Source organism: Ambystoma mexicanum, chromosome 10 (genome assembly GCF_040938575.1).
Source record: "Ambystoma mexicanum isolate Mex_15411 chromosome 10, UKY_AmexF1_1, whole genome shotgun sequence".
NCBI classification, from domain to species: Eukaryota; Metazoa; Chordata; class Amphibia; order Caudata; family Ambystomatidae; genus Ambystoma; species Ambystoma mexicanum.
Genome location: NC_090932.1, coordinates 967,046,851 through 967,068,371, shown reverse-complemented (window position 1 = coordinate 967,068,371; position 21,521 = coordinate 967,046,851). Strand labels below are relative to the sequence as shown.

Sequence of the window (21,521 nt, the reverse complement as noted above, 5' to 3'; positions counted from 1 at the left end):
ACAGTGGGAAATGGCTGTCAGCAAAATCCTTTGCATTGATAAATCATGCTTTTCGAGCCATCACTTCTTGCGCAGCGAGCCCCCGTGTGCAAGGGCCAGACCCTAGAGGGAACCGGCTATTAGTTGAACAATCTGCGTTGATTCAGAGAGACTGTAGTTCCGTATCAGCTGCTCCTTCCATATTAAACCCTTCTGATTGGGACGGACCGCAGTTTGAACCATCAGCTCGTTTCTTCGTTAGCATTTATTCCATGCCATTGCGCGTCTTGTAGCAATCTTTCAATGCACTTCCAGCCCTGTCTACTTGGGCCGGACCACAGTTGGAGCTAGGCGCAGACACCGCCACGACTTGAGTCAGGGTAACACTGTGCTGACTTCCTGTGCCGTTATGTTGTTTACTTGTCAATATATTCTTCGGTGGTTGCCATTTTATCCTTCACTACTCCACGGGGCCTCAAATTTCACATTTTCGTTCTCCAGGCCAGTCAGGGATGTCATTTAGGGGTCGTCAGAGTTCTCAACTGCGACCGCTGAGGTCTCCCTTGTGACCTCTTTTAAAAAAAAAACTTTAAAAAAAATTTTAAAAAAGGGGGGGGGGGTTTCTTTTTTTTTTTCTAATGCAAGCTCGTGGGCTGTGGCCAGCACCATGTGGCTCTTTACATCTAGAGTGGATGGCTTTCTTGTTCAGGCACCTTAAAAAAAAAAAAGAAGAAAAATAAGAACAGGACTGCCACAAGTCTAACACTTTCAGCACTGACCCTAAATAAGAAAGAATAGGAATACCAAATAATGTGTAGTTCTGGAATTCTATACAATAATTCCTAGACTCATTAAAGGTTTATTACAGGCACACTTCAGGGGGTGAGTCACTAATTTAGTCTGTTCCTAAACACCTCAACTCAGCCTATCATCCTTCTGATGTCGATAAATGAGTACCAACACAGGTTGGGTGATATTGGGTGTATATTTTTTCTATATAAAGCGCTTAAGCCTAAGTGCTATATATCAACACATCATTATCATTTGGTCATGGACGTCTGCTTGCATTCACAGTAATTTGGTGATATGGGCCCATACATACTGATCTTAACAATACATATGGCTATCCATTCTTGTATGAAATGTACATCACATTATAGTGATATCGTAACCATATTTTTCGTAATGTACAATGCTATGTGATGCCACTTCCTTTTTTTGTCAACGGGTAAAAGGTTGCATTCCATCCCTTCCCACGATACCACTTCAGGGTGGGGTCAAATGACATCACTTCCTGTGGGGTCATCAGGGGTCAAGTGTAGTGTGATGTCACTTCCGCTACCCCAGGCATTTTGGTGAAATGACATCCCTGACGCCAGTATAAGCCAACAGCAGTATGTCTGCACTCGATTGTGCCTACCAACTTCATACATCCGATGCAATGCTGTTCATGGGCCCGCGCAAGCTGGGTCCAAAGTTACAAGCCAGGATCTTAGCAGATCAACGGGAGCTGCAAGAGTGAGCATCCTCACAGCATGGCTGCTTAGCCACGCCACAATGGAGATGGTTATGTTGGTTACTTTTGTATGCATTTAAGGCAAGTTGCCAAATAAAATTACAAATGAGGAATGATGATGATATTTTCTTTTTTGGTTTTCATAATGATCTGTGCTGTGGCTTTCCTTTACAAATCATTCCACTCTGCAACACCTGATGAAGAGGTCTGTGGGACTTCGTAAGCTAATGCTTTGTACCATTTTAGTATAGATTGTTCAGTTAGTTCAATAAAAGGTATCACAAAGTGCAATTTGTGGCATTTTAAAATTGAGAAAAAGGGAAGCAGGTATGGGGAAGAAGAATAGTGTGAGGGTCCACTCTTTCCTATAAAAAAGGAGAGAAAAATGAGTTACGAAAAAACAACCTATTTCAACTGAACTTCTTACAAAAGAGGTTTTTCAGGAAGATGTTTTCACACGGAACCCATACTAACCTTTGCCACTTAGACGACATTCTGAAAAGAACCATCTGAAAAAAGATTTCAAGATTCAAACACAAACTCTGCAAGCAGGGAGAGCATGTGGACAGCATGTTGTAGAGCAAATAAAGGGATGTACAATTGTTAGGCCATCGCCTGTAATGGCTCCATTTATAATTGTTCTTTTATAACACACTTAATACCAGTGAGTTGTTGCGAAGCATGGGATTGGGATTTGAACCGGTGTTGCGCTACATTGTCTTCCTTCCAAGACAAACGGGTAGTCCCTGAGCTATCCTTCCATCCCCAAGGACTGTATCAAAAAGAGCTGAATGGGGGAACTGATAACATGTTCTGAGAACATCACATCATTCTTTAGAGTCATGTCGCTCATGCCAGGCACTGTTCTGCCCTCACTCGCCCACTGCAAGAGAAGTACCTGCAAAGTCAATATGAGGATGTCCGATATCTTCAGACTATCCAACTCTTTGTAAAGAAGCTATGTGTTAAGAGGACTTTGCCAAATGAGCTTAATGATGCATGCTTTATAGGTCCTCAATAGTAGCCCATCACAGCGGTAGAGAGCCTCATCCTGGAAAAGACTTACAGTCATACGAAGAAACATTTTACAGCTTTGGATTTAGTGGGCGTAGTTTCAAGCTATTATATGACTACATGGTTTCTAATTAATGAGTACTTCTAAATTGTAACAGTGCCTTTCAACAGGCATTACATTATTTAAATCTTTAGCTGATCTGGATTCTGTATGTTTTTTGCATCCTCTATCAGCAAAACAACCACACATTGAGACAGGGTTACCTTAAGGAATCCTTACTTTCTCTCTATAGCCGAGTAGAGGCCAAGTTCTGTGAGAGCTGAGGAAGAGCACACTAAGCCATCTCAATCTCTGTCTCCTCTCTTTCCCTCCCCCCACACACATCTTGGAATAAGTCACATATATTTGGAAATCAACACATTACCATGCAGATTTGCCTCTCTCTTCATCAAATTCAGAAGGGAGTGAGGTACAGATGATATGTTAGCAATCCTAGTACATGATATTGCAATATATTTATCATGAATGCTTTACATGTGTGACTGACTTATTTCACAAATGCTCCAGAAGAAATAAAGTATATAGTCAAAGTAGCAACCTCATAGAACTAAAATAAGTTATTTTATTGGCAGATTTAACTGCTAGTAATGGCCAATTTCACCAAGGATGAGATAGTAAAATCTTCACTGCAAGGAACATTTTTCTAATATTTCAGGTTGATTTGATTAAACTTGAAGAGATGAACTTACCGGCAGTTTTGTGGTCATGTAAAATATCGGAATCCACCTCCTCTCCATCAAAGTGGAGGTCTGAAGTATCCAGGTTTTCTATTAAGTTGCTCATGTCTGCAGCAACTTTCTTCAGTGCAGATATGTCTATGTTTCTTTCTCGTTGCAGTGTCATTTTAAAACCGGACACTCACAGGCTCCTGTTAAAATGTATAAGAATGATTTTAATGTGTGTATAGTTACCGATGAAAACCTAACATTTATAAACAAATACGTTTTTGTATTATCATTTGATTCTTTAAAAAAATTCTGTTTACCTATGCTTTATTGAAAATGTGATGAAGTAATAATCAATGTAAGAAAAGACACAAGATAAGTCATGTAGAATTCTTATCACAGTCAATCCACATGTGTTACTCTTGCCGTTCCAGAAAAACATCAGAGTTGATACAAAGCCCAAGACCCAAACAATGAGCTAAAAGCAGATATTATTGAAGTAACTAGCTTTCTCTAGATTTGTGAGTATCATTTCTGAAAAAGAATACACATTTTAATTGTAATTTTTGCAGGAATGCAGCATTCTACCTCTTGCCAAAACTTCACAATAATCTTCTAGAAGCTCCCAGCAGACCAAATGTGTCTGAATGCAGAACCAGAATGCAAATATAATGATCTTTTTTCTTGAATCCCTAGCAAAACAAACCAAGGCATTCATACAAGACACGAGGGGTATAACTAATGTGGTTGAAGATGCACCATTCAACCCAACAAAATAATTTTGGTCAACCTTGACATTTAATTATTCCATGCCAACAATGTTTGAATAGACAACCAACACCACATGTGGACTCACCAACTATTACAGATTGCGTAAAAACAGCAGTACAAAACAGCTTTTTCACTGAAAGTAGAATTGCATCTTTAAATTAAAGGTACATCAATGGGGTGGCAGTGTTTGCCCCTAATTTGGCAAATTAATGCAGGTCAATCTTTGAGGAAGACAATATCTTTCATATTAACTCTCCTTTCTTCTCCAAAATAAGTCTCAGAAGAAGATACATAGATCATGTTTTAATGATCTGGAGTTTTACAACACGCATGCTAGGATTGGATAATTTGCAGAAACCTAAATATTGCTTTCACAGTGACAGAATGCAAATATGTACTTCCTTTCTTGGATAGAAACATTAAGGGTGGATGACTATAAACCTTGTAGTATTCAGTTTAGGAAAACAAAGACAAATGCTTTGATGTAATTTTAAGGTCAACATCCACATCCTCTGCTTGAGAATCTCCCATATAGACAATTTGTGAGGTTAAGATGTAATTGCAAAAATAAAATCAGACTATTTTGAAGAAGCTAATATGTTAGACAGAAGATTAACAGAAAGAGATTATGCTAAAAAAAATGATATGAAGGGCAATGAAGCAAGCATGGTTTTGAAACAGAAAAGATCTTCTGGTTCCCAAAACTATTGAAGATACCAAACAAGAAAGAATGGCACATATAACTGCATTTAATAATGTTAGTACTCACATTTTATCAAAGACACAGAACCATTCAAAGTTGGAAGCACTCACTCCCATTATAAAAGTAAAACACAATGTGTGCTTTTAAAATAGGAAAATATCTAAAGGATCTTCTGGACTATGACACATATAAACAACCCCCTTAATAAGGTGTAATATAATAATGTAGGGTTTTATAAACAAAAAGGTTCATCACGCTTTTGGAAGTTGAATTGCCCGTAAATTCACTAACAAACAGTTGGTTAATATTTAGAATAGAGGTAATTAGCAAATTGTAAAATCAAAGATGTAATTTATTTCACCATATGCCCTGGTGAGAAAATCTATACTGGAAACAATTCTAGATGCATGAACAAGCAGGTTTCGAACATGGGTAATAAATATTTAAAAAATGTGAACTTGCCCCTCTATTCTAGTAATAAAATTCAAAAGATCAACTACATAACATACAAACTTTCTTGCTAAAAAAGCAATTAAGGATTCTAATATTAAATACTCATATTAGTCCTTAATGAAATGATAGTGGGGCCTCTACGACTTCAGTAAAATTAACTTTATTTCACGCGAAAAGTCAAATAAGCAAAAAAATGATGTCTGCGTTAAAGTAGATTCCCTTCAAAATGTTCAAACATGAATTACTAAAAATACCCATTTTTTTAATCCAACCTGTATTTGTGAACTTACTCTTTTGTAATTTTATTGAAAAATGAGACCCTAATTCTTAAAAAGGTTGCAAGAAATATACCTCAATGTACGTGTTACTACACATGCAGTCGCTAGGATGCATGTGCTTGTAATATATAGAAAAATAAATATGTCATCTGTCGTGCTCTAGTATAATGAATACAATTCACATAACATACACACAATGTAAAATAATCATACTCGTAACTTACTTGCCCTCAGTTTCATGTGTAAAGCTTGCTGCCAAAAAGGCTGTTTTCACAAAAAGTGCAGCATAAAGGCAGTGGTGTGGTCCCCGAAACTCCTGCACCCATTATACCATTCAAGAGGAGCAGGGGCATCCTTGCAACTCCCGGAGCCATTATACCACTCAAGGGAAGTGGGGGACACCCCAACAACCCTTGGACTCCTTGTGCAGCATAATGGTGACACTTTTACCGGGTCACACCACAGCATTTTTGCCATGATTCTTTGTGCAAATTGCCTTTTGGCGTCAATGTTTTCATTCAACACACTTGCCCTCTCATTTCCCCTTCTCACCCACATGTCTGGCTTTAACAATGTCTGTTTTATAAAGATAACTTGAAAAGTACTCATAACATATTGTCACTCAAAGTTAGGCAAAAAGTGTACAATTGTGACATTATTCCACCCATCTTGACTACACATACCAGAATGCAATTCAGCAAAAGGCAAAATATTGGTTTCCGAGTGCAATACTTTCAAGGGCTGACATTGGTACATTTAAAAAAAAAAATGTGGATGCCATATGCTTTCTTAGTGTGCTATGAGATATTTAAAACAAAGAAAACGCACAGCATCCAGAACTGTGAACTAGCTCCCATCCATGCAGTAACCGGGACCGACCCTGCTTGGCTTTAATGAGAGGAAGGTGCTTGTCCTCGCCTGCCACGTTTCTCTAAGCCGCTGCCTTACTTTGAAGCTAAACAGGGTCAGGCCCGGTTACTGCCTGAATGTGAGTCCCAGATGCCTATTGTGTCACTGGCCAGAGCCAGTGATTTTTCACCCCCATGTCACTTTATCTTGTTTATTTTTCTATAGCCGTGGTTACAGTACTACAGATAATCTCGACTATCTGTAGTTAATTTAAATATGCGCTCCAGATAGCTGTGGTTACCTGTAGTTTATTATAGCTGCGAATATCGGAATAACGGCTAGAAAGAGAAAACGGTTTCTTGTCCCACCAGGAACTCACCAAGTGCCCCCATCATCTGTGACATCTCCCCCCGTCCCCAGATGGCCTCCTCACCACCCTTGCCCTCTACCCCAACAACACACGCTGTTTCTATGACGCAGTTTGCTTTGAGATGTCAGCTATTCAAGGTTATAGCCCAGGTTACAGAAAAGCTGTGTGTTTCAAACTCAGTCCTCTAGACCCCCTCCAACTATCAAATGCCACTTGGTAACTTGTAGTCACCCCCACCTCTAGGATAATGACATTTGCAATTATTTTGACCTGCAAATGGCTTTTCCCCTGCTTTTCATTTTCGAATATCCTTGGTTAGAGACGTGGCTCCCTCATTGAGATTAAAAAAAGATGGTGGCCGTTTCATTTCTATAAACCCTTGGTTTTGGTAATTTACCCGAGATATAGCCATCTATGTTTTATAAGGTGGCACCCCCGTCTCCATCAAATATTTCAAAAAATAACTGCACGGAATAACCCCAAACCACAAAAAGGTCTCTTTAAAACGCTTCAAGCCAATGTTGTTTTGGATCCGGTCCAAATCCATCCAGCGGTTTGGTCTGTGCGGTATGGCAAAGTTTTTGCTTGTTTGTCTATGGGAAAATGAACGGTAAGTAGGGCGGAACTTTGATTTTCTTTTTCTTCTGAACTTTTAACAAATCTTTACGAAACTTTGCAGTCTTCGGGGGGGTCCGACTCACCTTAACCATAGGGCGGTGACAGCCCTATAATATTTATTACAGGGCCTGTGGTTGCGGCCCCGGAATTATGGTGAAGTTCCTCAACTCATAGGAAGAACAGTTTTTGGGTGGCTTCTAACTTTGGTGCTGTTTGAGGAACCCCCGCCAAACTTTGCACAAAAAATTATATAGCCACCCCCGAAATGATTTTGCTTAGTTTATTGTGATTTCATAAAGGGGGGGGGCAAAGTTATAGGGGAGTTCTAAAGCTTTTGAAATCCGGATAGACATACATTGAGCAAATATTTTGTTCACGCCTACAGCCCAAACCACTCGACTGATTTTCACCAAACTTGCGTGAGGAGCGGTGGCTGGTCCCAAAAGCATGCTTTTGCAAATGTGAAACTCTGTCCAGTAGATTCTTTTAAAATTGTTAAAAAGTAGGCCAAAAGAGAGGAGTGATATCTACGTCTGGTCCACAGACTCACTTCCTGATTCACTGTCCGCGGATGCCTTTGGATCAATCAAAGTGCTGCATGACATTTGCGGACATCAACTGCACACACTGATTGGTTATTGAAAAACATGAGCTGCGTCAATCTTTTTGAAATGGTCACCATATTGTATCTGTGAACCACAGCCTTTGTTTGAGGGCATTGCGGTAGAAACATATTCAAAAGCACAATATTACCCTTGTCAAACAAAAGAAACAATCTCTGGGAAGGCAAGGAGTGATGAAGATGGGATATGGCCTGAAAAAGCATTGTCTGCAAACAATTAAGATGTTCTGGGACATTGCTGTGATGGTTGCGAACCTGACAAAAGTTTGAGGACATTCATGCATATTTGTGTATTACAGGGTCGGTGAAGAGCAGTTTTTGATGGCATATACCTTAAGTCCCATTCAAAGAAACTGCAGGAGATTTTGCAATATAATTTTAGACCCAACCTGGAATGCATTTGCAAAGTTTGGCACGGTTCTGGCAAGAGGGGGCAAAATTAGAGGTGGGGTCCCAAAATGTTTGAACAGCTTATAAATTTGGTTCCAATTGGTAAATCTGCACAAATGTTTACAATGAGATGGTAGACCGAATGCTGAATATTTTTTCAAATGTTTGGTGTAATTCTGTGAAGAGGGGGCAAAATTAGTGGGGGGTTTGAACAATTTTAGATGGCTTATAGCTTTGGTTCCAGTTGAGGAATCTGCACAAATATTTGCAAAAAGATTATAGACTGAACTTTTAATGGATTTTGTTTAGTGGGGGCTAAGTAGATCACTATTTTCTGTACCTACATTTTGACACTTTTCAAAAAATAAAACCAAGACCAATTCACAGAACATTTGGGTGGGAAGCATTGGCAATGACCGGAAATCATGCTTTCGCTAATGTCACCCGTTTTTTTCCAAAAAGGATCATACTGTGAGTACAAAAAATAGTGATATAACTTTGGTGACTGAGCTATTGCCCGGACAATTTGGCCACTGCCATGGCCATCAGGGACCGGCAAGGGGTTTAAATTGGGATAGCCACCAGGAACCACCTATGTGGTAACATTTTCGAAATCGGGATAGACTTGAATGGGGAAAAAAAAAAAATCTACTCGTGGCTACAGCCCGAAGTGGTGGACAGATTTGCAGCAAACTTGCCTCAGGAGCATCAGCAAGAGCCTGAAAGCATGTGTTTGTAAACCTGTCCTGGTTTTATTTTCCAAAAGTGTTTTGTAATGTATGTACAAAACAGTGATATGACTTTGGTGCCTGGACAGTGGACCTGGCCCTCTCCAAGAACAAATGTCTACTCTGATTTACTAGGGCACGCAGCATGGTCCCCAGCATGATTTCTGAAAAATGACATCAGTATGCGCTGCAAAAAATATTTTAAAGGAGGTTTATAGTTCTTTCATATACAATAAAAGAGGAATTATTATGAACTTATATACAGTGCTGTGAAATCATGAAAGGATTTGACTTCTAAAAACCATTGCAATTCAATGAAAAACCTGTGTTAAAAGGGATGTACTGGTTAAGTTGCACTAATAAAAAACACATGAAATTCAGTGAAAATCTTCATTAAAGGAACGGTATGGTTACAAGTTAACTCGAAAAATGAAAGAAATTTGCCAGTAATGGTAAATTATGCAACCATAACTCACACCACCGCCATGCACTGCTAAGACCAACACCCACGACATCATAGATGACATCACATAACCATCAATTCTATTGCATAGGCTCTACAAAGGGTTTTGTTTAGAATGTTGCTTACAACATATGAAGGGTGATCGGGAGACCTTGTGAACTACTACAGTTATCACAAAATTTATTTATTGGAACATAAATATTCTATTGTAGTGTTGCTGTTATTCCAGCAATATAATAATAATAATGATAAATTCATATAGACAATGGCTGCAGCATGGACTATAGAAGTCGAGTATTTTAAATCTGGTAGTATTGTCCAGTAGAATCAGACGTCGAAGTGTATTCAAATATTGACGGTGATAAACTTGGTATTAACACCTGACAATAGAAGAATTACTACTACATGTGTTAGTACACAAAATATATATGGAGAGCATCAATGCATACAAATGTGAGGCACAGACAGGTAAACTCTAGTAAGGAGGAAACAGACACCATGACCAGAAAATAAAACTAAGATTAAAAGGACATCATGATGTTAAAAAAATGAATCGTCTGACTTGGGCCTGCTTATTGTCCCATGTTTGTTGAGCATGAGCTCAGGCCAGACCCTAAGGAAAGTACCTTCAGAACTGAGCAGAAGGTTAAGGTCTACATATTACAGCAACTTTAGCGTATGTGTATGATGTTTTTAATGCAGTATGACCAGATCAGGTACTCTGCTTAACATTCACACCATCACTGAAAATAAATAAACGCCCCAGATATGTGATGTCCTAGGTGATGTCCGCAATTATGTCATTTGTGATGTCATCTTGGATATCCTGGGTGTTAGACTTAGGAGTGCATGGCGGTGGCGCGATTTAAGGTTGCATAGCTCACCATAACTGGTGAATTTCTTGGGTTTTTTGATTTTACTTGTAACCATAACGTCCCTTCAACCCATTTTTTTCATACCCTAAAGGGAAAGCAAGATCACTTTTTTATGGTGTATATTAACATATGTCGTAAGGTCGCACATCAAACTCCAGTCATCACTGCCAACTACACATGGTTCAAAGACTAAACATGCAAAGGTTATTAAGTGGAGGACAAAAAGAAAATGTGCGCTCGCTACTAGCCATTGGCTTGTGATATTTGACTCTTGGTGAGTAAGAAATGGGGTCCTGGTGTGTGTGTATATAAAATTGTGGTGGCGAGTGTCTTTTGAAGGGCTAGTAGCTTGAATTTGTACCCCTTTGAAGAGTCAGTATCTATCTCGCTCTCTCTATCCCTCCCTTAAAAGGGTTAAGTTAGAACAAGTTGACTATTTATTTTGTGTGATAGTCACACATCACATACACACACGAAGTGGAATGCAGAGATATTTGCTAAGCTAGACAAACTATTTTGACCCCACAGTAGGAATTCCTTCTTCGAGTTGGTCATTTCAAATTACCACGATTTAACAATGTTCTACAAATGTAAGACCCATTAGCCATAGCTCATGCAGTAGCACATGGTTTAATGATTAAGCAGAACCCTGGAAACAGGGCAACGTTATTGCCTTGGGGAAGTCCATGCAATGGCCTCTTTCCTCAGCTTCCTTTGAAACTTAGCTGCGGAAGGATGAGGCCAGAAGTCAAATCACATATCCACTGATTTTGACTTTGAAGTGTAGCTTAAAATCTTCTCTTACTTTCCACGCTCCGTCTATATTCTGTGGAAATTAGATGCAGTACACCCTTGTTTCAGCATACTTGAAGCAGCAGAGGGGAGAAACGTCTCCTCGCCTACACATCTCTGTCGTTCATTACAGCCAGAGGGAGTAAAACAGGATTATTTTCCTCATTATGTTATAGTGCTGAGGCACAACACAATGCAATCCTAACAATACATTGGGATTTAGTTGGATTACATTTAGTACAATTTGAGCACAACTGAGCAGCGTCGGATGTACGCTCCCAACCATTGCTCAGGATCCGTTGTTGAAACAGGTGGCCCGCTCCGTGCTCCTGGCGCATTGAGAACCTGGCCCCAGACAACTATGACTGGCCTAACTGGACGTGCAGCAGTAGGCCCGCCAATGGAAAAGCTGTAAAGGTTTGGGCAAGCTTTTAGTGGCCTCCTTTCTCCACTTCTCTCTTCCGTCTGGGAGAGCCGAAATGGAACACACTCCCAGTTGTGATGCTGAGCCAAAGTGTGCCATACTGTGACCCTGGAGGTGGTTCAAAGGGTGGAGAAACTGGTGTTCACATCCCAGGTAAAAACTTTTTACTTTTCTATGTCAAAACGTCATTATACTAATATGTATGTGTATACACCAATGGTCTTGCTATTTTTATCATTTTTTTAATGATTTTTTTTACGATCAACTGTTACACCTACTTTAAATTTGAATTGCTTAATCAAGCCCATGATGTTCTAAGAGCCCTGAAGAAAAACCTAGTGGGAAACACATGTAAGCTCATGTGTGTGTTTTTGGGACCCATGAACGTCACTAGAACTTTCAGGGTGGTGCTTTCAGAAAACCAAAGAACCTTTGTATGTAAATCATAGGAAAGTGGTTTGTATACGTGGTTTAACGTCCACCTTAGCACCTTACTAAGTGGTTGGACAGAGGGAAGAGAAACGTTGTCCTTACGCTGTAGTTTAATAGACGTAGAACAAGAGCAAAGAGGACAAAGCTACCCTGTACTCCAAGCATGCTACTGTGAAAAACCACAGGAAGTATGACATCTTAGTTCCTGGGGATCCCGTACTCAGGTGGCCTGGGAAAGGCCATTGCTTTTGGATCCCTACCCTGGGGGTGGACAAGTGAGAGGGGGGGAAATCCCCTCGGTAGTGGGTCCTCGGGAAGTAGCACCTGATGATGAGACATGGTATCCCCTTTTCCTTAACCCAGCCCCTATCCCCGCTTATTTCATGTGAAACTACAACTCCCCTAATTCGCCCTCACTTCACATTGACAACACTACTGAGCCAGGTAAGATGAGGATTGAGGCCAGGAGGATTACCTCTACTGACTTGCAAGGCTCTGTCCCTCTAATAATATCAGGCAGAGTCAGGCACGTAATACGAATTACATACACCTGCCACATGTTAACACTCCCTGTCAGCATCAAAGGTGGCGTGCAAAAGCACACTCTGAGCGAGGTTTTAGGCAAGAATGAACAGCTCCTTCTGGGCTGATGAGAACCAGGCTGTGGAAGTTGGGAGGCTAAGGGGCTGATCGGCTGCTGCAGAGAATGAGAGAGAGAGTCAGGCAAGAATTCCATCCTTTCCGGAAGCCGGAAGCGTTCCACGACCGAAAACGAGTGAGCGGAGAAGAGAAACCTTCAAAGCGCTTCCAGGTGGCCCGCTACCCTCCCGGGTGAACAACCAAGTTGGGGAGGAGCAGAGGAGACGTTGGTAACGACCTTGGCTTCCATGCGAAAAGCATTAAGACAGAAGCCTAATTAACACGACCGGTAAATTATCAAAGGCAAACAAAAGCCTGGTTTGTGTTAAGATCAAATGAGACATGCAACAAGTTGAAGGTTGCGCATGTGCCGATAAGACGTGTAATGATGAGAACAATGATTGAATGCTGTGAAAAGTATACAAAGTAACAGAGTGGTTCAGTGATGCAGAATCACACATTTGAAAGTCTCTGTGAAATGTTCTGAGTAATGGAAAGCGGGAAACTAAGGCAAGAAATTAACCAGAATCCCGAACGAGAGTTTATTGAGTGAAAAGCAATCTATATGAACTTTGAAAACCACCAGGAGGGCAAAAGTAAACAAACCAGGAACTTTAAAAAAAATGGCAAGAGGGAAAAATTCAAACTAAAGTAAAATTACAAACACCAAGAGGCATTGGTGTTGCGTGTGAACTTTGAAAAATGCCACGGGGGCATAAAGAAAAAGAATAAGAAAACTATCAGTAGCAAGGAGCATTGGTGTAAAGATTGTTGATTGTCTAATTGTTTAAAAGGATGTTGAAGTGGTCATGCAGAGGTCTATGTAAAATCATTGCAGTTTCGAAAGTCTTCAACACTAAAAGAGAAAGACGGGCTCGAGCCCGGCATAGGGAAGCATGTGCTGAACCGTGGTAGAGTGAAAGTTAAGTGTGAAGGACAGAACATGGGGAAGGCAAACCCCACAAAGAGAAACACAGGCTTGAGTCCGGTGGAGGGAAGCCTGTGTTGAATTGTGGCAAAGTGAAAGCCAAGAGGAGAACTAGATTTGTGGTAAGGCAGATGATGCATAAAGAATTGATTAAACTGTCAAAGGCTTGAAGCCCAAGCCTCAACTATTGAATTGTACCAGCAAGCCAGAGTGTGCAAGACTGATAGAACTGTGCCATCCACCTATCCCTTTTAAGAAACTCTCGAGACCGTGTGCTTCTGAACGTGGGGAAGGGAGGCGTTTACCCAAGCCATTCGGACATTTCTTTTGAGACACTATCTTCCATTTTTGTATTCCCTTTACACATGTTATTTAAGAAGGGGGGCAAGATTGGGTTTTCTTAGTATAGGCCTTTATTTTGACAAGACTGACTTGGACTAGTTTGTTGTTTAATTTATGGTCGAGATTACTCCCATTGTAGAGTTTGGGCCAGTTAGGCATTTCACCAACCCCAGTAAACTACAAAATAAAGGTTTTCAAAACATGCATCTGTTGTGTCTACTGTTGATACCATGCCTTCCTTACACTACTTATTGAAGCAACAGAAGAAATACCACACTTCCTTGTGAGATTAATTGGGATTGGTACAGAATTATAAAACAATCATCCTTGTTTGTCTCTCTGCTAGACCTAGTGTCACACTCTGCCCCCGGTCTTACCTGTTTGTCCTTTGTCGTCGTCTTCTTTGAAGGTTTCTCTGTCCCCCGGGATGTCCGTGACTCATACCGGTAAGGCCGGTGGTCCTCCGTATGTAGTGTGGAGCAGAGCAGACTCGGAGGAAGATAAGAGTTCAGGATTCCAGGAAGGTAAAGAATGAGCAGTCAATGTCCGGGATTAAGCGTGGAACCAGGGAAGGGAAACACTACTTGCAGAGTACTGGGATGAGGCTGCGAGCGCGGAAACATGGAAGTGGGTCCAAGAAGGAATGAATCGGATGGCCTCAGGCGAAGTTAACAGGTCGCTTCTAATACTTCAGGAAGAAAAAGGAATATGGAAAAGTATCGGATAATGGCACAAGGGAAAGGAAGGTAACAATGAACACACTACCTACTAACTCGAAAAGGAGCGTTGAGACACGCAGCGCCGCGGGCTCATGCCCATTTTCTAGGAAGCCACGGCTCCTGCGTAAACGCTAGACCGCAACGTGACTGAGGCGGCAGCCATGTTGGGAACAGAACAGCTCCAACGGTGCGGTGCACCATGGACCAGGAAGTCCAGAAGAGGCGTAAACGGCGAATCATGACACCAAGCCAATAAATGGGAATTTAGGAAAGCCTGCTGTGGACTTTCCTTCTATAGTACAACACATGTAATAGGAGAGAGAGGGGCACAAGTGCAACCTTCTCTACTGGCATTACTACATGGAGTGATAATATGGCGAAGCCTTTGTGTAGTATCACTGCTCTGCAGATTAATGGTACAGTCATAGAAGAGGGGAAAAATAGAATGTACTGGCAGAGGTTCAGTACAAGTACTCTCTGAAGACAGACCATTGATGCCACCCCACACAGTTTCAGGTTCACACCTGTGCAGGTGAAAGACAACAGCAAGAGTCGAACTACTATTAAAATAATTTTTGCAGGCAATGCTCACCTAGGCCCAACCTCTCGTTTTAATGAGGTTTGTAAATTAAGAGCGGCATTAACGAGCAACAGGCCACATTTGTGTGAGCAAATCGGCAATATCCATGATAGATTTTCAACCAGAATCCAGACACTCTGGGGGTAATTCATAGAATTTAGTGCACAAGTGGCACACGCGGCTGGCGCACACAGATTGCGCGTGCGGCAGTCTGCGCCAGCCGTCTGTACCAAAACCCATTTTAGTGCACAGCGTATTCATGGATACTTACATCCATAACCAGCCGTGGCGCAGAGTGTCGCAGCAACCCTGCAGCAGCGCCTGTTACACCACCAACCCCGCCCCGTGTGCCAAAAACATTGCACAAATCCCCTACATGGTGAAAAGGCCAGTGGACCAGCATACAGCCCCCCAACCATGAAAACGCGTGTAAAACTCCCCACGCACCCTTTGGAATATGCATACCCCGCTCGCGCTAGCGAAAACGCGTGTGAAAGTCCACGTGCACCCCCGGAATACATGTACCCCGCTCGCCCAGAACCATAATCGCTCCCACCATGAGCCTGCTGCTTCCATGCATGTACCCTCCTTGTCGATGCCTGCACGTCCTCTTGCTGGGGTCCATTTGGTGGGGTGGCCACCCTGAATGTGGCAGGGATGCGTCTTCCACCAGCCTGGCCGCTGGGTCAGGGGCAACTCCACAGGGTACCCAGGTGATACTTGGGCAGGAAGATGGTACGGAGGATGACTGGCGCATAGGGGGTTCAGTTGAGGAGGGGGGTCGCTAGAAGATCCAGCACACGGAAGAACCCAGCGCTGGTGACCTGTCCTCGTAGGCGGACGCGGTCAATGAGGTATTTGAAATGACGTGCATTGTCCACATGAGAACTCTGCACGTCATCCCGAATACCACGTTGACGCATCGCCACCCCAGCTAGGACAGGCTTAATTCGGTCACAGATTGCCACGTCCCCAGGGAGAGGAAGGCAAGTTGTTGTTCGCGCATCCCCTCACTGAAAACTGGTCTGGACGAAGGCATCCCTGCTGGTGCGGGATGATGCAGTCACAGGATCGGGGACAGTATTACACACAGGCACCTCCACAGCGGCCTGTGCTGCCTCCTGTCCCTGCCCCTGGACTGCACCACTAGCACCAGTGGAATGCCCCCCTCCAGGCCCCATGCATGGGCCTTCCACGGCCTCCTCCTCAACCAAACCCCCCCACCAACCTGGATGACTCTGTGCCATCTTCCTCCATAGGCCCCTGTGGGGGCTCAGCTGCTACTTGGCAGCTGCGGCCATGGACGCGGCACCAGACTCCTCATTCCCGGAAGAGATGACAACGTGGGAGAAGAGCTGGGCCTTGCATCTCCGGCTGGCGGTGGGATCCCTGCCTCTGTGCTCCACAGCACCATCTCCGCCCTCTTCATCAGTCGACGCTGCAGACAGGGAGAGGCAGAACACAGGCATCAGGGCACTGTACAATGGTCGGATACACACGTGACAGTTGCACATGAGTGGCAGTGTCAAACTTCACAGATAGCATCACACTCCCCAACACTCATATCATTTGAGCCCACACACATGCACAAAAGGACATCGTGCAGCAGGCAGCAGCATCCATACACACACACCATCATGAACATCCGAAGCTTGGCATGACGTCACAAGCAACATGAAGTGAGGAACACACACCAACAGTCAGACATACATCTGTACATCTCCACCACCTGTCACAGTGCAATCATCGGCAACTATGTCACATCTGCCAATCGGGTTCCTACATGTGTGTTACATGCATCCATGGTGTATCACTGTCGCACCTATGTGAAACACACACGCACACGTATACTGTGGACATACATGAAGGTGGAACAAGCATCCATGTGTCACACCCCAACCATGTCATAGTACATACCCAGAAATACTAACATGTGTGCATCTCCACATGCAGTTGTGCATCATGCTTTGGAACTTATACACCATTGATGTGCATCACACATGACAGGACTCACATGCAGCACAGTCATGTCCCTGCACATACACATCCATACATAGACCTTTTCAGACATATCTCCAAGCTGCACACTCCTGGCACACCTCAACATGCACTGCGTCCAATAAGTATGCATGGACACTTACCCCTTGACTCCAGACCGGTCTCACTCTTGAGGACCTGGCAGTGAAGCGCTATGTTAATGCGTTCCAGGACCCTCATATCATCGGTGGTAAGGTGGACCCGGCGCCTCACTGCATCCGCTGCTTCCAAGAGGCGCCGGACCTTCCTGAGGGTCCTGGACCTGAAGTCCTCCCAGCGCTTACGGACGTGTTGTATGTCGCGGGTTGCCACCCTATCCGCGTTGATGGCTACCACAATGTCCAGCCAGATCCTCTCCCGTCCATCCTTGTCGGCGCGTCTTCTTCTTTAGAGGGCATCATAATGCACCAGGACTTGCTCCACCAGGATGCCAACCTCTCCTGCAGTGAAACCGACAGCCCTCTGCCTCTCTGGCTGGGGGTTGCCAGTGGTGTCTGATGGTGTTTCCCCCGACATGGCAACCCCGATCAGGTGTGGGTTGGCAACTGGGTCCTGGTGCTGGGCTGTGGAGCGATGGAACTTCAGTCAGGAGTCTGTTCCAGCAGGGGTGGTCACAGCAACTGGAACCCTGCAGATGGCTGACGTGCAGGGCCCAAATGGCAGGGCATGTGGCCAGCAGCAGGCATGCAGCAGCAGATGGCAGGTGGGAGTCTGCTCGGGGCTCTGGGGGGCAGGAAACATGTCAGCTTGTAATTCAAGGAAAGGCCCTTAGCATGTAAGCGCGTATGTGACATAACACGCACGGGCATTTCCCTTGCCACGGGTGCATAGTGATTCAGCATGTGAAAAAACAGCACGTCAGCTTGTAATTCAAGGAAAGGCCCTTAGCGCGTAAGTGCATATGTGACATAACACGCACAGGCATTTCCCTTGCCACGGGTGCATAATGATTCAGCACGTGAAAAAATAGCACGTCAGCTTGTAATTTGAGGAAAGGCCCTTAGCGCATAAGCACGTATGTGATGTAACACGCGCAGGCATTTTCTTGCCACGGGTGCATAGTGATTCAGCACGTGAAAAAACAGCACGTCCGCGTGTTAATGTGTGTAATTCGAAGAAAGGGCCTAAGCGCGTAAGTGACATGACGTGCGTGGGCATTTCCCTCGGCACAGGTTAAAGGTGAGCGGGTCCAGGCTGTTCTCCTCCTCCTCCTGCGGTGTCCCACGATCAGTGCTGCGAGAAATGGGACATTCATCGTAGCTGTACGTATGCGTTTGTTGCTTGTGCGCACTTTTATACTGCGCAGGGATGCTTCCGCCTGCCTTCGTGTGGCGGACGTGTTTACGCCTGTGCATGTCTTTTGGCGTGTGTGGGTTTCCCCTATTCGATTCCATGAAAACGTGTTGTTCGCGTGCGTGTGGGCGTTCCGTGCATTTCCCAGCAGTCCTTCCCCAGTTACGCCTTCTTTTTCACGCGTTGTTCCCCATTCTGCGTGTTCCGCCCACTTTTTGGTGTGTACCTACATGTTGTGCGCGCCGCGCACGGCATTCGGGATGTTGCAGTGATGTGCGCACCCGTGTGCGCCATGCGCAGGTTTGGCGCACATCCCGGGGAAAACCATCGCAGGGCCTTCCATGAACCGCACGCGTGCGCTTGATTTTTCATGCTTGCGCCACGGATTTCAGAGCACATTTGTTCCCTGAATCGGCCCCTCTTACTCTCCATTCAGCATAGGAGCTAGCAGCGGAAAAATGTGCTTCTCCTAAGAAACAATTATTGGAATTCAATTTTAGATGACCCCTGACTGAACGCGTGTCTCTGGCTGCATGCAATACAAAATAAGGCCAACATGCAGATCATTAAAGCTTCACCAGATGCGTGGACAACTCGAAAAGGTATGGGTGCATTTCAATATCCCTTGTATTGTCTAGAGGAGCATCAGATAAGCTGGGCCAATGTACTTTCGTCAACGAAAAACTAGCCAGACAACATCCAGAAATAAATTCATGACTAACCCGGCTTTACCTAACCTAGGTTGCCTCAAAATTTCAGAAGATGGTCGTTAAAAGGCCACTAACTTTCCAGTTCGGAACACCTTTGTGCCATGCATGGAGTTAAAGGAGAAACATGCTCCTTAATAGTTTGGGAGTACCCTTCATTGTCCATTCTCCTCTGTTGTGCTAAAGCAACCAGGTGTATACATGGAATGCATTTCAGTATATTTTAACCAAATCATTATTTATTTTTCTTTTAATATACAGTTTATTAGAAACCTTTATCAAAATCATCTTGTCGAAAATAAACATAAAACATCACAAAATATGTCAATCATTCCTATACATTAAATTTTTATGAAGTCTACCCATCTTTGCTGGTGTCTTTGGTGAAGGCTGGGGGAAACATTTCTGAAAAATTGTGAAAAAGTGGAGAGACCCAAAAGAGTCTTTTTGAGCATGCAACAACAGCTCTAAGATATCAACCTCAATTAGCCCCACATCTGTGTGCACCCTAAAGCGTGTTTAATTAGAGGTAGGGTAACAAACGATCGTGCGTTTTGATAAAACTGACAGTGCATATTAACTAGTTTGTACATTGGCATTGGTCAGATTAAAAATTAAGAGCAAAATACTGTCGAACTGTGCATTCAACACATTGGGAAAGGCATTAAAATTAGCACTTGCCACTAATCTTTAGAGAGGGAGACTTTATGCATGGTGACTAACTTATAACTTGAAATGTTTACCCCTGCATCAGGAGTCAAATTATACCTAGGTTAGGGAGAAAAGATGGACTTGAAAGGGAAGACTGAAAAGAAATAGCGCAGGGGTAAATATTTATTGGAATTTATATATACGATTTTACAAAAGCACTGTAAAAGAAAATAAAAATGGTACATAAAGATTGAAAATAATTATGTACAGCATCATCATGAGGCAACAAGTAAAAGCGGTGAGAGGAGAGTAAGAAAGAGTTAAGTGGAAGATGGAAGGTTCCAAGAGTTGTGGTTAAACACACTGTTAGAGGAAGGGAGTTTCAGAGTTCAGGAGCCAGCAAAGAAAAACTGCAAAAACAGGTGTGAGCAGATGCCTTAAAGAAACTGCAGGAAGAAAATAAATGCAATTAAGAAGCAAGAAGGAATTCACCTAGAGCTAAAGAAAGGGGGGTAGATCCGGTGGATCTGAGCCATGGATACATGCACAGATAGTGAACAAGCAGCCAAAATTGGGACAGGCCAGGGAAGAGGGGTAGCTGGAATTCTGGAAAGCGGGGGATGTGGAGTGGAGAAAAGACTTGGGCAGGGATCCCTAGCAAAAGAGAAATGCATGCATGACATTTATCAAACACTTATAAAGCAGTTGGAATGTTTAAATACCAGTTCCCAATCAATGATGAGCATCCCTTCTACAAGCAGTTCATTCATGACCCACTTAAACGATGTTCAATGGATGCTTATTTGGCTAATTGACACATGTGAAAGTGCATTTCTATTGTGCGCATTGTAAATTGCAGCCCCATCTTTGGAGAAGAGCTTTTGCAGTAGCACGTGTTTTTCTTTCTTGATGTAGCTCATGACTTGCCGAACTGAGATCCGTTTGCCCTCCATTAGCAGTATCTTGCAACCCATTCCAAAATGGCTGCATGATTAGTAGTGCATCTTGTGCTACCTTTGGGCCCTGTTGATTTACTGCCTCTGTTGTCATCTTCCAATTGGTGTGGCCAGGACGTCTGGAGCCGGCCTGTTCCAAGGCCCACTTCTGAGGCCTGTCTGCTCCCGGGACGCTACTACTGCAACGTGACCACCAAGACTCTCTTACTTCCCATCCCATGGGTTAATTCCCTCCTTCTGCCTACCCTTTCTTTTTCCCTTCTTGATTTTCCCCTCTGCCTGTTTCAAACTTGTCTCCCTGTATGCTCTCGAAAGCTCCCGTTTCAGCAATCACCTCTAAACCCATAACTCATTTCTCCTATCTATGGTGCCTTAGCATTTGCCTTTGAAAGTCAAATCTAATTGTGTTTTTGAAATTCAAATTTGGGTATGTTTTTGGAGGTCAAATTAGGGTGTTTTTTTCACTTTACTTTGACCCTCAACTGTAACCTACTAGCCCAGTGACTGTTCTGTACCGTTGTTTGTGCATATTTCTCCTACTGTCTTCTCTCTCTACCTGCCCATGGCGTTATCTGTCTCTCCTATATGCTCTAACTGCTTCTCTATCAACTATCCTTCCCTTCTCACCAGGTCTAGCAAGAAGAAATGTAAAAAGGATAACTTGAC

General features: G+C 43.3%; 1 protein-coding gene across 2 annotated transcripts in view; it reads right to left on the bottom strand.

The window, feature by feature from the left end:
* Nucleotides 1-21,521, bottom strand: part of PLD1 (phospholipase D1) — an 886,935-nt gene that overhangs the window by 432,283 nt on the left and 433,131 nt on the right. For both annotated transcript variants that reach the window (XM_069618743.1, XM_069618744.1), the window contains one exon: nt 3,260-3,438. In XM_069618743.1, the coding sequence (XP_069474844.1) occupies nt 3,260-3,413 (154 nt within the window). In that variant the 5' untranslated portion in view covers nt 3,414-3,438. The remainder of the gene's footprint in view (nt 1-3,259; nt 3,439-21,521) is intronic.